General features: G+C 39.7%; 1 protein-coding gene across 4 annotated transcripts in view; it reads right to left on the bottom strand.

The window, feature by feature from the left end:
* The window catches only part of LOC121921292 (importin subunit alpha-5), a 66259-nt gene that overhangs the window by 19241 nt on the left and 30171 nt on the right, over positions 1-16847 (bottom strand). For all 4 annotated transcript variants that reach the window (XM_042449147.1, XM_042449145.1, XM_042449144.1 and 1 more), the window contains 2 exons: positions 4720-4883; positions 901-979 (listed from right to left, as the gene is read on the bottom strand). In XM_042449147.1, coding sequence (XP_042305081.1) covers positions 901-979; positions 4720-4883 — 243 coding nt within the window. The remainder of the gene's footprint in view (positions 1-900; positions 980-4719; positions 4884-16847) is intronic.

Genomic DNA, 16847 nt, shown 5'->3' with positions numbered 1-16847 from the left:
GTGTGCCATACTTGGCTTTAACTTTATGCAGAAGGTAAGCTGCAGGGGAAATAATGGTGGATGCACTCATGGTACGAAAGAAAGGAGGGAGGAAAGGAGGAAGGAATCAAGGAAGCGAAGAAGTGGAGAAGGAAAGAAAGAAGGGAGGAAGGATAGGAGGAAGAAAAGAAAGAAAAAAGGGAGGGAGGGAAAAAAGGAAGAAAAGAAAGAAAAAGGAGGGAGGGAGGGACAAAGGAAGCAGGGAAAGAGGAAGGAGGAAGGGAGGAAAGAAAGAAGCAAGAAAATGAAGGAAGGAAGGAAAGGAAGAAGGAAGGAGAGAGGAAAGAAGGAAGCAAAGAAAGAAAGAAAGGAGGGAGGGAGGGAGGGAGAGATGAAAGAAAGAAAGAAAGAAAGAAAGAAAGAAAGAAAGAAAGAAAGAAAGAAAGAATAAAGGAAGGAAAGGACGTAGGTAGGAAGTAAACAAAGAAAGAAAGGGAGGGGATGCCTTGTCCCCTGGTAGGGTGACTAGACTTTCCCTCCTTTTCTCAGATATGTCCCCCATCTTAGCCTTCCTGTCCAGGAGGAGGGATTCCACAGTATCCTCTATTTTGAGCATGGATAAGAAGTATGGATTTGCATTTTGCTTCCAGCTTTTATTTGGCCATGCCCCCCCATTTTTTAATGTCCTACATTTCACCTAAAACTGTTGGCGGCCCGAACAACCTTAGCCGATCTTAATTTTGGCCCATATCTCCTTCCAAGTTGGGCACCCCTGACTTAAAGGCTGTGGTTATAGATACATTTCACTTTAAAAATATTCAGCTCTGCCCTCAAATTTTGAGGATTAAAGGAGCAATACGCTTCTATTGAAATATTTGATCACCTTAAAATCAGTAAAAATAATTCCAGTAAGCAGCATACCTGAGTCTGGATATCATCCCCCGTAACAATATTCCCAACTGCTCGCAAGGCAGGAGATACCACTTTGTAGTCATTGTGCCTAAAAACAGAAAAGTATTTAGTTGAACAGTTTTACATGCTATGGAATGAAGAGGCCCCACAGATGGCAAACATGACCATGAAACACCACTGTTATACAGTACATGTTATAGAAAGAATCTAGTAAAATAATCTTTACTCTTGATATTGGTATGCAACGTCCCTGGAAAAGATGTGATATAGGAAGATTTTTTTCTACCAGCTGCAAGATTTCTTTTGCTAGCTGCAAGTGAAGGGATGGTATAAAGCAACTTCTAATAACTGGAACACAAACCATTTGCCACTGGAAAATGCTCTGGGAATTGCGTGAGTCCCAGCCACTAGGAATTTATTTTGTATGCATGTTAAGGAACTTGAACTATACTGTTAATGATATGGAATCTGACTGGGCAAAGCCTTGTGTAAATGAAACAACACATCTGAATTGCAATGTTTCTCCCTTTATCAACATCTCTTCCACTCTGCTGAAAACAGCATTTGCAAGAACAGAAAGTCACCTTTAGGATCTGAGCCTCTTACTTCATATAACTGGTGGAGTCTCCTTCTTTGAAGACTGATTTTAAGCAGAGGTAGGATGGCCATTTGTCACAGGGAGGGTTCAGATGGTGTCTGCTTGCATGGCAGAAGGGGGTTGAATTGGATGTCCCTTGTGGTCCCTTCCAACTCTATGATTCTATGGTGTAAGGGACCAGGTTTTTAGAAGTGGTCAACCAAATGAAAAGTCTCTAGTCGAATGTCATTTTTAATTTATTCATTTTGTTTTTGAGAACCAGCAGTTTTCATAATGCATCACAAAAGCTAATACATGTTATTAAAAGTGTAAAACTTCACATCCTTCTTTGCTTCTGTCATCCCTCCATATTTGTGGCTTTGATATTTGCGGATTTGATTATTCATGGATTTCATTAATATGTTCTCTCTAGGACTGTCTAGGTCCTCCAGTGCAACTCTGTGGTCAACTTTAACTAAACGTTGCACTGAAAGACCATTTGTAGCTACTCCAGTGCCATTCTATGGTCAGTGTATGTTAGACATTGACCACAGAGTTGCACTGGAGGACCTAGAGATTCCTAGAGAGGTGTCCTCTCAGGTAAAAACAGTGTTTTGTTATTTGCGGTTTTTCCATATTCACGGGGGTCTTGTTCCCCTAACCCTAGCGAATATGGAGGGACAACTGTATTTCACTGATTCAACTGGTGTAGCACATTCCTAGTATGCTACACAAATTCTGGTATGTAATAAGTGACAATCAGTTTATATTTGATAATGGGAAATTGCAAAGGATTGCTTCTTATGAAGATTTCTGGTGGCTGGTACTGCAAAAAGGTTTTACACTGTTTAGCCAAGAAGTAGGTATTTAGCTTCTACATGTTCATGAAAGGAAAGTGGGACCCTCACACACATATTAAAACTGTCTTTAAAAAACAATAGAATGTGAAAAGAAGACAAAACTAATTCACTTAACATAAAGACATATCCCTGCTGTGACAATACCATACTTCTCTCTTTGGAATTTTTCATAAATGAAAAATACATGCTGACACTCTCCTTGCCCCAGAACTTCCTGAACTTTTCATTTCTTGTATCCTGTAAGCATTTAGTTGGTAGAGTTTTTTCCCTACAATTTCAATAAAACTTACATGTGTACATTTGAGTATAATTACAACTAATCTATAACTTCTTTATTAAGCTTTTAGGCAGAAATATAGAGTCATCCCTCCACATTTGCAGCTTTAACTTTTGTGGATTTGATTATTCATGGATTTGATTAATATGTTATCTCTAGGGATCGCTAGGTCCTCCAGCATGACTCTATGGAATCTTTTAAAATATGTCAATACATGATATGTTTATGCTTGATAAGTTTCAGATCCCAATATATATAAAAAGTGCTAAACTCTCCATGTTACATTTCAAAATTATGAAAACATTATTTATGAGTTTTGTGCAGCTTGTACTTTCTGTATAACAGCCAATATTCGATTCCCTGCATGTTGGCACAACTGCCATTTTGAATAAGATCCTATAACTTGGATGGATGGATGAGGGAAAACAGACTTAAATTCAATCCAAATAAAATGGAGGTACTCGTCATAGGTAGTCCCAATCCGGGTATGGTGATAAGCCTCCCAATTCTGGACAGGGTTACACTTCCCCTAAAGGACTGTGTTCGTAGCTTGACTCGTCGCTTCACCTGTCATCCCAGGTGGACGCGACAGCCAGGAATGCCCACTATCAGTTCCAGCTGATTCGCCAGCTACGACCCTTCCTAGAACGGGAAAACCTTGAAATGGTTGTACACTCCCTGGTAACCTCTTGTCTCGATTTCTGCAATGTGCTCTACATGGGGCAACCCTTATGCCATGTTCAGAAGCTGCAACTGGTCCAAAACTTGGCAGCCAGACTGGTGACTGGGAGTTCCAAGTTTGATTCTATCACACCCATTCTAAAATCCCTTCACTGGCTACCTATTAGCTTCTGGGCACAGTATAAAGTGTTGGTTATTACCTATAAAGCCATACATGGCCTGGGTCCAGCTTACCTGAGGGAATGCCTCCTCCCATATAATCCTTCCCACACTCTCAGATCCTCAGGGAAGAATCTACTACAGTACAGTCAAAGAGAACTAGATTGGTAACTACTTCCCAGAGGACGTTTTCTGTTGCTGCTCCAAAAATCTGGAATGATCTGCCGGACGAGATCCGCCAACTAACATCTTTGGAGGTCTTTAAGAATGCAATAAAAACAGATCTCTTCCGGTGGGTCTTCCCAAATTGATCCCCTAATCTCATTCTCCACTTGTTAAATTGTTCTCTTCGGATTGATTCATTCTTGACTGATTTTATTGCCCATTGTTTGGGAATTGCTTTTAATGTTAATTGGGGGGGGGGAGTGGGAATTTGGAGTCTAGTGTACTTTTATCTACCGTTTCTGTGCCTTTGATTTTATTGTTCTCTCTTTTTATATGCTGTTACCCGCCTTGATCCAACACAGGGAGAGGCAGGTTATAAATAAATAAACAAATAAATTATTATTATTATTATTATTATTATTATTAATTAACTTTTTCTAGAAACCCATGTATGATGGCACAGTGATATAATTAAAGGCAAGACAACTCTGAAGACCAGGGTACAATTCCCTGCTTGGCCATGTAAATTCATTGGGGGACCTTGGACAAGCCACACTCTCTCAGCCTCAGGGAAAAACAATGGCACACCTCTTCTGAAGAAATCTTGCATAGAAAACCCCATGATAGGTTCAGGATCGCCATAGGTCAGAATCAACTTGTAGGTACACAGCAGCAACAACAACAACTCACCTTATACATTTACAGTAAATGTAAATTTGCAATGATTTTGTATAACAGCCTAGAAAGGGGGGACACACACTTGTAATCAATTAGTAGCCTGTAACAGCTTCTTCCAAGGTTAGATCATTCATAACTTGGTTTCTGATACAGGCTTGTATTTAAAAATGTAGTGGGAAATGTTGGCACAAATATACTGTTTCTCTACTGAAGAATGGGAAAAAAGATTCCTGCTTCTCATTAACTCAAACAGCAGCATTATTCAGCATATATTTGAAAGTCTGAGGGTAGTTATTAGTGCTGAGTTCCAGATAATATGCTATCAGATAACTGATTAAAGCCAATTTGACATCAATGCAAGGAACAGGATAATGAATGACTTAATGGAAAGTGAAAATAATTAACGGATTTGCTTGATCTAAAGTCCTTACATTAGCAGCTCCACAAGTCTCCTACAGACTCCAGCATCAATCACAGCCTGTATTTTATCATTGGGTCCATCAGATAAGTATGAGAGTGCCCAACATGCGTCAGCTAGAACATCTGTGTCATTGACAAACAGCAGCCACGAGAGCACACTTAAACAGGGAGACACCTGTAAAGAAACAAGAGCATTGAAAGAATTAATAGAACCCCAGAGAGTAGGCCTTTCACCCTCTCACACACTGCAAGTTTTCTTAATACACAAAGCAACCATATGAAAAAATAAACAATAAACACTATATAAGAAAAACAGCTTTAAATGTTCATCCTCCAGTGCAATATTCTACACACACACACACAGCCACAATCACAATGTGGATAGCAAAACACCAGCACAAGATATCTTTCCACAGCTCTCTGTGAGCATAAGGGAGAACACAGCTAAGTCTATTACAATTCATGTAACAAGTCCAGGGAAACCAAGGCCTGTTACAGACTGCCAAAATAAAGCTGCTTCGGGTCTCTTTGGAGGTATGCTGTTTAAACGATGCATGCATCCTAAGAATCCGGAAGCTGCACCAAAGCTGCACTCCAGTGCTTAGGAATGGAGTGTGGCTTTGGCGCGACCTCCGGCCTCTTAGGACCCATGCATCATTTAAATAGCATACCTCCAAAGAGACCCGAAGCAGCTTTATTTTGGCAGTCTGTAACAGGCCCAAGTGTCATAGAATGCATCTATGCGACCATGAAGATGTTGTGTCTGCATCTCCAGGGTAAGTTTCTCCAGTAAAAGCAGCCTTCACAACCTGACTTTTCAATGCAGTGTAGAAATCAGACCCATCTTCCTGACAGTTGCAATTTCCAAGCAGGCTGCCAACCAGAAGGGAGACAGAAGGTCTTTGTACAACAGTGCTTCATTACTCCCTGCAAAAACTGCCCAAAAATCCAATACTGCAGAGTTTTCAGAGTATGCCTTTTATTAAAATGACTGATGAACAGGACTCTCAATGGGAGAGAACCAATTCTCAAGAGTGAAAGCAGTGAAATTGATTTTTAAGTCACAAAATGAAGCCATTTTCCCCATTCAGAATATCAAAGTGGATACCTCCCCTTCTGGTGGGTGAGCGCAGGCACGAGGAGCAAGTTGGTGGAGCTCCACCAGCTAGCTCTTTTCTGAGGGCCTGAAAGCCAAATGCAAACAGCTAGTGAGACTGAACTTTGGCAGCTGTCTCACAGGCATATTTAGCTTTACACCGCGACACTCCCTGGCATGGGAGAGGTGTTGGATCTCACAAAGGCTTGAACCCACCCAGCGTGTCTGCAACAGAGTTGGTTCCAGCTGATATTAGTGGTGTTTTGATGCATAGGAAAATCTCAGAGCCAGCCCAAGCCGCGGCCAGAGAGTGTGGGGGAGTCGAGAGCCCAACCCTCCAAAAACGCTGAGACATTCTAGCACCAGTTGCCTGCACAATAAATCAAGGATAAAAGCTGAAGAGTCTCCAGCACGAGAAGGGTGAGTGGGAGAGTGCTTGGAGCCATTTGAATTACAAAGCGGAGAGTACTTCAATTAAAGCCTTGCAAGCTCTGAGCTTAAAATGAGATAGAAACTACTGCTAATGAGGTGTTAGAAGCTTAAGAAGACTTCAGAGAAGTTTGTGAAAGACACAGAGAAAGGTTATGCAACCAATTTGTAAAAGCTTCTAAAGAAAGGAGGACAAACAAGGACCCTCCCTGATAAACCAAAACAAGGAGTATGGGGGAAAGATTAGAGACAAAGGACAAGGGGGGGGGGGAGGAAAAGAAAGGAAATAGTAAGGAAGAGAAAGAAAGGAAGAACTGAAGGGGAGGACAAGAGAAAAAAGTTAATTGTTAGATGGAACTCTAAAAACCTATTAAAGAAGACATCTATATTTTGTAAAGAAGACATCCATTCTTTGTTAAGAATTCAAAAGAAACTAAAATTTGAATGTTGGAAGAGGTCAGCAAGCACAATATATAATAAATTTTTTATTGAAACCAAATTTAAAACCAAAATCTAACTTTGAAAGCAAAACTAAACTTTTGTGCTTTGTGTCTTGTGGTATCATTTCAAGAATTGAAGAAATTTGTATTCCCCCCCCCCCGAGCAAAGCTCTCTCTTAGAAGAAATTAGAAAAATCAATATTGAGATGCAAAGGATGCAAACTAATCAACAACAAGAGATGAAAGATTTGAGGACAGACTTAAAACAAGACTTTAAATCAGAAATTAAAAAAAATCTCTGTATCACTGGAGGAGGTTAAAAAGATGTCAAGCAAGCGAATGTCAAAATAAAAAATCTAGAGACTAAAACAAAAGAACTAGAAGAAACATCAACAAAATTGGAAGCGCAACATGAGAGAGACTTAGACCAAAGAGCTTTGGAAGAAATTAAAGTTAGAGAAAACTGCTTAAAAATTAGAGGACTAAAAGAAAGAAAGAATGAGGACTTGCATGATTATGTAGTTACAATCTTGGCAGAATACAAGGAGGAACCTAAAGCGGAATATGCCTGGGAAATCAATAAGACTTTTAGAGTGAACTCTTTGCTTGTGAGAGAGCAAAATATACCAAGAGATGTTGTGGTTTACTTTGGTAGAAAAAAGACTAGGGATGATGTCCTCTCCCTAAGTTATCAGAAGATTCTTATAATAGAAGATAAACTAATTAAAATTTATAAGGACATACCAAAGAGGATTTTGAAAAAAATGGGAGGATTACAAATTTTTAACAGTGCAATTGTGTAAGAAGAAGATACTTTATAAATGGGAAAAGTTAGAAGGAATTTCGGTGAATTATAAACAAAAATGGTATAAACTTAATACAATTCAGAAAACAAAAGATTTTTGGAAGAGATATGGACAAGAAATTCAAAATAAATTTGTTAGAAGAAATAAAACACAACCACAACCACAGAAAAATGGAATCCACAGTACCATGAAAACCAGAAGTCAAACTGAAAAACAGGATGCTCAAGAAGAAGAAGAAAAACTTGGAGACGCTGAAGAAGAAGAAAATCTAGATGAAAATTTGAATGATGAAGAGGTAGTGGATGAAGATTTAAATATAGAAGAAAAAGAAGAACTCAAGCTATCTAAAGAGGAATTAGAAGAAGAAGACTGAGACTAGATAACTAAGTAAAAGACAAGACCAGAAACTAAGTTCATATACTACCCTAAACATCAATGTCTAAAGCTAATTTGAATATTCTTTCCTGGAATGTAAAGGGAATGAGTGCCCCAATTAAGAGAAAATGGGTGTTTCATCGTCTTGGAAAAATGAAGCTGGACTTAGTCTGTTTGCAAGAGGCACGAATAAAACTAAAAGATATAAAACTTCTTAAAAATAAGAAATTAGGTACTGAATATGTTTCAGCAGCTGAGAAGACAAAAAGGGGTATTGTTCTATATGTGAACCATAAAATAGAAAGCAAAGCGATATTTAAAGATAAAAACGGACAATACATTGCTATAGAACCTGATATACAAAATAATAAAAAAAATTAGTTGTGGGAGTTTACACGCCTCAATCCAACAAAAGCAAATTCTTTCAGAGATTACTAAAAGGGATTCTCAACTTCTCTTATGAAAATATTATTTTATTAGGAGATTTCAATGGAGTATTGGATCCCAAGATGGACAAAGTATCAGTTAGAAGTATTTCGGCTACACAAGGTAAACTTCCAAATTCGTTTTTTCTTTTACTAGAGACATTAGAGTTAATGGATGTATGGAGACTTAAAAACGGAAATGCAAAAGACTTTACTTTTTTTTCTGATCGTCATTTTTCACATTCTAGAATAGACATGTGCTTCGCAACAAGAAGTCTTTGTAAAGATATTCTGAATATGGAAATAACAGCCAAAACTCTTTCGGACCACAATCCGATTGTGGTCTCCTTGAGTCACTCCACTAGAGGATATAATTGGAGATTACAAGATTACCTCCTTCAAAATAAGAACACATTAGAGGAAGCTAAAAAGACCCTTCAACTTTATTTTAAAGAAAACAATAAAAATGAACCTGTTAAAACAATAATATGGGCAGCCTCCAAGGCCTTAATGGGAGGATTTTAAGATCTTAAAACATCAAATCACACAAAGATGGACCGAAGAGATTGAGCAAAAAATAAAGTCTGCAAAATTAACACATTTTCAATTTGCCAATAAAACAGGAAAGTGACTAGTCCACAAATTAAGGAAAGAAAAGGAGAAGAAAGTACAGCGCGCCCGCGCCATACGTGGCTTGAGCATATGCGCTCAAGCCACGGGGCGCGCACGGGGCGGAAGGGGCGGCGCGTCCCATTCAATTGAATGGGTGCGTGTGCCCGTTGTGGTTCGTGCGCTGCGGCGGCCGCCGTGCACAAGCCCCATTGGAAACAATGGGGCTCGAGCATAGGCGGAATTTGCCTTACACGGCGGGATCCGGAACGGATCCCCGCGTAAGGCGAGGACACACTGTAATAACAAAACTAAGACAAGGAACAAAAACTGGGCAAGATGAAATTTAAAACGTATTTGAAAGTTATTATCAAGCTCCATACAAATGTAATATGATCAATATAAAAGCCATAATGGGACTTCCGGAGGAGCGCTGCTCGGCAATGGCTGCAGTCTAGGAATCGCTCCCAGACTCCAGCCACCTTTTGCGGCGATTCTCCCCAACTAAAACCGAGAGGGAGACAAGAAATTTCCCCCAGAACAAGGGGAAACTGGGCCCCCATTTTTGTGGGACAAAACCCCATCCAAAAGGCGCATTGTGACAGAAATCGCAGAAGAAAGATGGATGGAGGTCTGGGACAGGAGTGGGTCCCGCGAGGGCGATCCTTCAGTCGCATCTTGGCGCAACTTTTGCCGCTGGCTGCTGCCTCCATTTCCTGGGTGAGCAGGTAACAGCAAGGACACCCCTTTTACAGGAAGCCACCTTGAATCCGTGTATAAAAAATCCGTGTATAAGAAGGGCCAACTCTATTTAGATTCCCATCAGTTTAACTGCAGCTAATTGATCTTGGATTTGTTTGCCAGACTTATGCTTAGCTTTGGTAGTCTATGGCGCATTACAGACCGCTGAGAAGCAGCGGTCTGGCTGTGCCTTCGCTTGCAGCGTCTGGGAGCCGCAGCCTTTAAATGGCGTGGCTTCTGGACGCTGCAGAGAAGGAGCACGGAAATCACACTCCTTCTCAGGCCCCGGAAGAGGCGCCACGAGTGCCAAAGGGCGCACTCGCAGCGTCACTTCTGGTGTGCCACGTGCGGACGCAGAGCGTCCGCTCCGTCAAAATGGTGGTGCCCGTATGAACAGAGCGCTGCCATTTTGTACGGACTATGTCCATGATAGGGTAAGGGGCATCTAGAAGAGACAACCCTTTTTCAAACTGGGACGTCCTCAGGACGTCCCCAATGGCGGTTTGTAACCCACCTATATATTCCTTTTTGTTACCAGCCTTTAAGTATCAAATTACTAATTCTTGCTTCATTTACTGGTGCCCTTTTTGGTCCCTGTAGATTCTGTGGTTTCTTCCATCTTCTGGTGTAAGAGGATTCATTTTGTTTCTTCAAGCCTTACTCTTTCATAAAAGTTGCTGCTTCATCTGAAATGAACGTGGTGTGATTTTGCATTTATGTGACACCAGGAGTTCAGATGAGAATCCTCATCTGCATGCAGTGTTGGCTTTCTGAAGAGCTTCTTTGCAAGATTGGAAGGCTTTATGGTTCTGGAGTGTTTTGGGGTTGAGATTATGCAGTATTTGGATCTGTAGGACATGGTATTGCAGTGAGCTTTTTGCTTTTGCTGCTTCCATAATGGCATCGTTTATATTTTCCTGCCTTAAACAACCCAAATTGTCACTCATTCTTGTTGACTGTGTTTGGTAGGGGCTATGTAGACAATAAACAGTTATACTATCTTCTTTTTCTACTGCAAGGTCTGTGATTTATGATAGTAATAAGAATCCATTTCACAGTTTGCATATTCTCCTCACTGATTCTACAGGAGTTCTCCAAGAACTCCAAATGTTTCTTTGTGTGAATGGAGCAACATGGTAAGGTAGAGATAGAGGAATAATGTTTCAGGCTTAATTCTATGAGGACAATGCCTGGAGGAAGTAATGGGCTGGATGAAGAAAAAGAAACTGAGCGTGAATCCAGAAAAGACAGAGATGCTTACTGTCAAAGATCCTAACCTGGGTTTGGAGGTGGGCCAAGCAGTCGTGGATGGGGTTACACTTCCCCTAAAAGATTGTGTTCACAGCTGGGTGTGTGTGTGCGCTTCTGGATCCCTCGCTTCAAATGACAGCTCAGAGAGATGTGACAGCCAGGAATGCTTACTATCAACTTTGGCTGTCACACCAGCTATACCTCTTCCTTGAGCTGGATTACCTAAAGATGGTAGTGTATGTGCTGTTAATCTCAAAGTTGGACTTCTGCAATGCACTGCACATTGGGTTACCTCTGTACCAAGTTCAGAAACTTCAATTAGTTCAAAACAAAGAATGATAGCCAGATTGATTGCTGGGACATCCAGGAGTGATCACATTACACCAATATGAAAATCACTCCACTAGCTGCCGGTTAGTTTCCAGGAATGGTACAAAACGTTCATTATAACCTTTAAAGCCCTAGATGGTTTTGGTCCAGGTTACCTACAGGATTGCCTCCTCCCATATGATCTGCTCCATACACTCAGGTCCTCTGATGGAAAATTCATCCAGGACTAGGTTGGCAACTGTCAGTCAGATGACTTTTTCTTCAGCTATTCCAGAATGTGGAATGACCTGCTGTAAGAGATTTGACAGCTGAATATGCTGTCTGAATTTAAAAGACTGATAAAAAACAGTTTCTTCTGGCAGGCTTGTCCAGATTATTTCTAAATTGTGAATTTTAAACGATGAACTTAAAATGTGGATTGTTTTAGTACACATATATATGTTACTTGTCCTTTTCAACCAGTATGTATTTAACTGGTGTGTTTTAACTGATGTGGTGTGTCTGATAATTGTTGTTGTTCCCTGCCTCAATACATGGGGAAAGGAGGGTAAGAAATAATAGTAGTAGTAGTAATAGTAGAAGAAGAAGTAATATAGTCTACAAGTTGTGGGAAAGCTTGGTGAAAAGACTGAGGGAGGGACATGATTCCACCTTTAAATACTGCAAGGGCTATCATAAAGAGGAGGATGCAGGTTTGTACTTACTGCCTCAGAGGGTAGATCTGAGTCTAATGGTTTTAAATTAAAGGAGGGTAGATTTTGATTCAACATTTGAAGGAACTTCTTCACAGGAGAGTGGTTAGCAATGGAACCAATTGCCTAGAGAGGTGGTGAGGTGTCCTCGGAAAGTCTTCAAAGAGAGGCTGGACAACCACCTCCTGGGGATAATTTAGCTAGAGAGCCAACTATTTAGTACCAAATTATGACCTGAATAACATTTTGGATGAATTCAAGGACAATGTAAGAAACAGATTTGAACTTTTGAGTATAATTGACCGTGAACCTGAAAAAGTGTGGACAGAAGTCAAACACATAATTAAGAATGAATGCAAGAAAACACTAACAGTAGCCAAAAAGAAAGATAAGAAACAATGGATGACAGATGAAACACTTCATGCAATAAAAGAAAGAAGAGAAACAAAAACAAAGGGAGATAGAAACAAAACAAATGTATGAACACAACTGTGCAACATCTGACATGCAAAGATAAGGAGGAATACTACAATGACCAGAGAAATAGAAGACAACAACAAAAAATCCAAGAAATTAAAGTGAAGTTGAAACCAAGGGCAGGGATGCTCTACAGAGGAAAAAAAGAACATAATAAAGGAAAAAGAAGAAATAAAAAGACACTGGGGGCAATACATAGAAGAGTTACACAAAAGAGATGAGGGAATGAATGATATTTGGAATGAGGAGCCACATAAAGATGAACCCCAAATTCTATGAAGTGAAGTAGAATCTGCAATAAAGGAAATGGGAAAAAAATAAATCACTGGGAACAGATGATATCCCAGTTGAACTGCTACAGTGCCTACAGACAGATGGAACTTCAGTGATAACTGAAATATGCCAACAAATATGGGAAACTGGAGCATGTCCAAAAGAGGGCGACTAAAATGGTGAAGGGTCTGGAAACCATGCCCTATGAGGAACGACTTAGGGAACCGGGGATCTTTAGCCTGGAGAAGAGAAGGTTAAGAAGTGATATGATAGCCCTGTTTAAATATTTGAAAGGATGTCATATTGAGGAGGCGGCAAACTCGTTTTCTGCCACTCCAGAGAACAGGATCCGGAAAAATAGATGCAAGCTACAGGAAAAGAGATTCCGCATCAACATTAGGAGCAACTTCCTGACAGTAAGGGCTGTTTGACAGTGGAATACACTCTCTCAGAGTGTAGTGGAGTCTCCTTCCTTCCATGTGCCCCATGATTTCCTATGGGCTCTAGCATAGGTGGATTTTCCCTTACGCGGGGGGATCCGGAACAGATCCTCCGCGTAAGGAAAGGGCCCACTGTAGTTCAGAGCACAAACAGTGTGAGGCTTGGACTCTAGCTCATTCAGCCAAAGACACTGGGCCAGTCTGCATGACCTCAAGGCTTGGCAACAGAAGTTCTTGCCTGTAAACCACTACAATAGGAGACTGTCCTGTACTTTGGTGCATTAAATTGTTGTAAAGGGATAAGTACATCCAAGCATCCTACTGAAAATTCATGTAACACCATAAGTATTTTTTCCCCAAAAACTGTCTTTCAGTCTGCCCATCAGTCTGGGGATGACAGGAGATGCTCATATCCTGCTTAACTTCAGCAGCTTGAGAAATGCCTCCCAAAATTTAGAGATGCAACTGGTACACATGTCAGGCAAACATACCAAGGGGGAACCTTTCCACCAGTCAAGAGTCCTCCTGACACTAACACTGTGTCTAGCATCTTGTCCTGCAGCAGAGAACCTGCAGGGCTTGACTTCACTACATCATTACAACCTTGAAGTACAGTCTCTGAACATTTTTAATAGAAATTGTATTGTTAAAACCAAAGACACCAATACAGAAGGGGGGGAATAAGCATTCATTTACTATTTATACCTACAAACATTAATAAACACATACTAACATGCACACCCTGTTCTCAATGGCCCTGCTTACTTCCTGCAGACCCAGGGCCATGTCCCTTTTTTATTGAGAATACCCATCTGGTGTATAGTCTTCCTCTCTTTCTATTATCTATCATTCTGATAGATATCGTGCCTACTCATGATGTGGCCAAAATAAGAGAGACACAATTTAGTCTTTCTGGCTTCTAAGTAGAGTTCAGATCTGACATCTTCCAGGACCAATTTGTTTGTATTTTTAGCCATTCAAGGTATTGGTATTACTCTTCTCCAGCAACACATCAAATCTGTTGATTTTCTATCAGCTTTCTTCACCGTCAATTCTTCACCGATGAGAAACACAACAATATTAACGATCTTCACTTTAGTATATTTGTATATCTATGAGCTTTAGGATCTTTCCATTCGAGTCAATGATTGATCCGAAGTATGGAAACTCTTTATTTCAATTTCCTCATCATCTATACTGAATTTATGTCAACCTCCCATGGTCATTATCTTAGTTTTCTTAATGTTCAACATTAAACCTGCCATTGCATTTTCTTCTTTGACTTTATTCCAAGTTTTTGTTATTTTCTGTTAGTATTATATCATCTGCATATCTTAGGTTGTTGATGTTCCTTCCTCCAGTCTTCAATCCTCCTTTCTAAGCCTGTTTTGCGTATGACTTTTTCTGTGTATAAGTTGAACAAACAGGGTGATAAAATGCACTCTTTTCTGACTCCTTTTCCAGTTGAGAACCACTCTGTTTCTTTGTATTCTGTTCTTACTTTACTCTCTTCTCCTGAGTATAGATTGTGCATCAGAAAAAGAAAATGTATTGGAACATCCAACTTTCTAAGAATAAAGTGTAGCTTTTCAAGATGCAGGGATGTGGTGGCTCAAGTGGTTAAGACGCTAACTCTGTTGATTGCAAGATCAGCAAGGTGGCAGTTTGAGGCCTGGGTGCTGCATAATGGGGTGAGCTCCCAACATTAGTTCCAGCTTCTGCCAACCTAGCAGTTCAAAAGCATGCAAATGCAAGTAGATAAATAGGTACCACTCCAGAGGGAAGGTAAACAGCGTTCTGAGCAATCATGCTGGCCACACGATCACAGAGTAGTCTCTGACAACGCTGGCTCTTCGGCTTAGTAATGGAGATGAGCAATGCCCCCTATAGCCAGACATGACTTGAAACCTTGTCAATGGGGAATACATTTACTTTTTACCTTTTTAAAGATCTATGCAGTCAAAGGCTTTGCTACAGTCTATAAAATGCATGCTGATTTTCTTCTAGGATTGCTGTACAATGGACAAATTAACAAGCAGTGAACAATATCCTCCACCTGAGACTGAGATTTTCTTCTAGAATTCTCTAGTGCACTCCACTGTCTATCATATTTTTTCAATGTGATCTCTTAATGCCTATTCCCTTCCTTAACCAAGGCTGCACCTCTGGAATTTCTTGCTCCATACATGGAAAGAATCTTGAGCATGACTTTGCTTGTGTGGGAAATCAATGCAACAGTAACAGTAAGAAGTTTTGGTCCCTTTTTGGGGGGGGGGGGGGTTTAGGGATGGATATTGATGATTTTTAGTCTGCAGACCATTGTTTTGTTTTGCTTGACTCTTAGGGGTGAGGCTTTCGCTAAGTCACTAGCATGCTTGGGGTGGAGCTAGCAGCTACTAGCTCTATATAACTGCTGATTTACTCTTTGGAGCTGAGTCTCTGAGGGTCAGCACCATGCGTATTCATAAGGGTTATTACAGTCTGAAAAGGGCAAAAAAAAAAAAAAATCTGCAGGGATGGAGGAAAAATAATCTGTTGTTGTTTGCCGCAATGTGTGTGTAATGTGTATCTTTTTGCCAGAAAATTTCACTGATCACAACTGCAACGAGTGCCAACTGGTAGCTCTCTTGGAAGAGAAGTTGCACTGCAGGTATGTGTTGAGACTCTTTAACATATCAGAGAGCACAAGGACTTCCTGGATAGATAGAAGGAGAGATGGCCCTACTGAACCAACAGGAAGTTTTTTTTTCTGTAACCAAAATTTAGTTTACTAAAGAACATTAGGGGGATATTCAAGACAAACTCTGAAAGAAGGAAAGGATGAAGGCAAAACAAATTATGGAGCAATTAAAGAATAAGGAGGAAGAATGGAAACAAAATGGGGACAAGAAAGTAAAAATTTAATTTGAAATTTTGTAACAGCAATTAAAATCATTAGCAATTAATGAGATATCAAAAAAAAATTAAGGAAATTGAAGCAAATGCAGTTTGAATATGGGAATAAAGCTGGGAAATTACTGGCAAACAAACTGAAAAAAGAAAATGAAAAGAAAGTGATAACAGAGCTTTATCACAAGGACAACAGAATGATGAAACAGAAAGAAATCAAAAATAGTTTCAGGGAATATTTCAAAAATCTCTATAAAGACTCATCAGAAACATAAAGACAGAGCTAGAGATGGAGAACAGGTTCTGGAGTATCTAGAGAACAAAAGAATAACAGCACTAAGCGAAATTCAGAAAGATGATCTAAATCAAAGTATAACAACAGATGAAATATCAGATGCTATAAAAAGGTTGAAATTATGTAAAGTACCAGGTTCAGATGGACTCCCAGTTTTATATTATAAAAAAATGGAAGAGGTCATATTTGCCTCTTTAAAGAACATGTTCAATGATAATCAAAGAGATGGAATCCCAGAAACTTGGAAAGATGCTTATATCAGTCTAATCTTAAAAGAAGATCGTGACAGACTAGTTGTTAAGGATGATAGACCGATTTCCTTAATAAATGTTGATAACAAGAATTTTTGCTATAATCATAGCAGAAAGGCTGAAAAAAATATATTAGTCAAACAATCCACGATGATCAAAGTTGTTTTTTACCCAACCAAAAAATAAAAAAAACAATATAAGGACGGTCTTAAATATTACAGAACACTATGACCACCACAATGATTAAAAAATTGCTATGGTGTTAATAAACGTGGAAATAGCCTTTTATAGCTGGCAATTTCTTCAAGAAATAATTATAA

This window comes from Sceloporus undulatus, chromosome 2 (genome assembly GCF_019175285.1).
Source record: "Sceloporus undulatus isolate JIND9_A2432 ecotype Alabama chromosome 2, SceUnd_v1.1, whole genome shotgun sequence".
Classification (NCBI taxonomy): Eukaryota; Metazoa; Chordata; class Lepidosauria; order Squamata; family Phrynosomatidae; genus Sceloporus; species Sceloporus undulatus.
The sequence above is the reverse complement of the archived record's forward strand: the minus strand, read 5'-3'. Positions and strand labels throughout refer to the sequence as shown.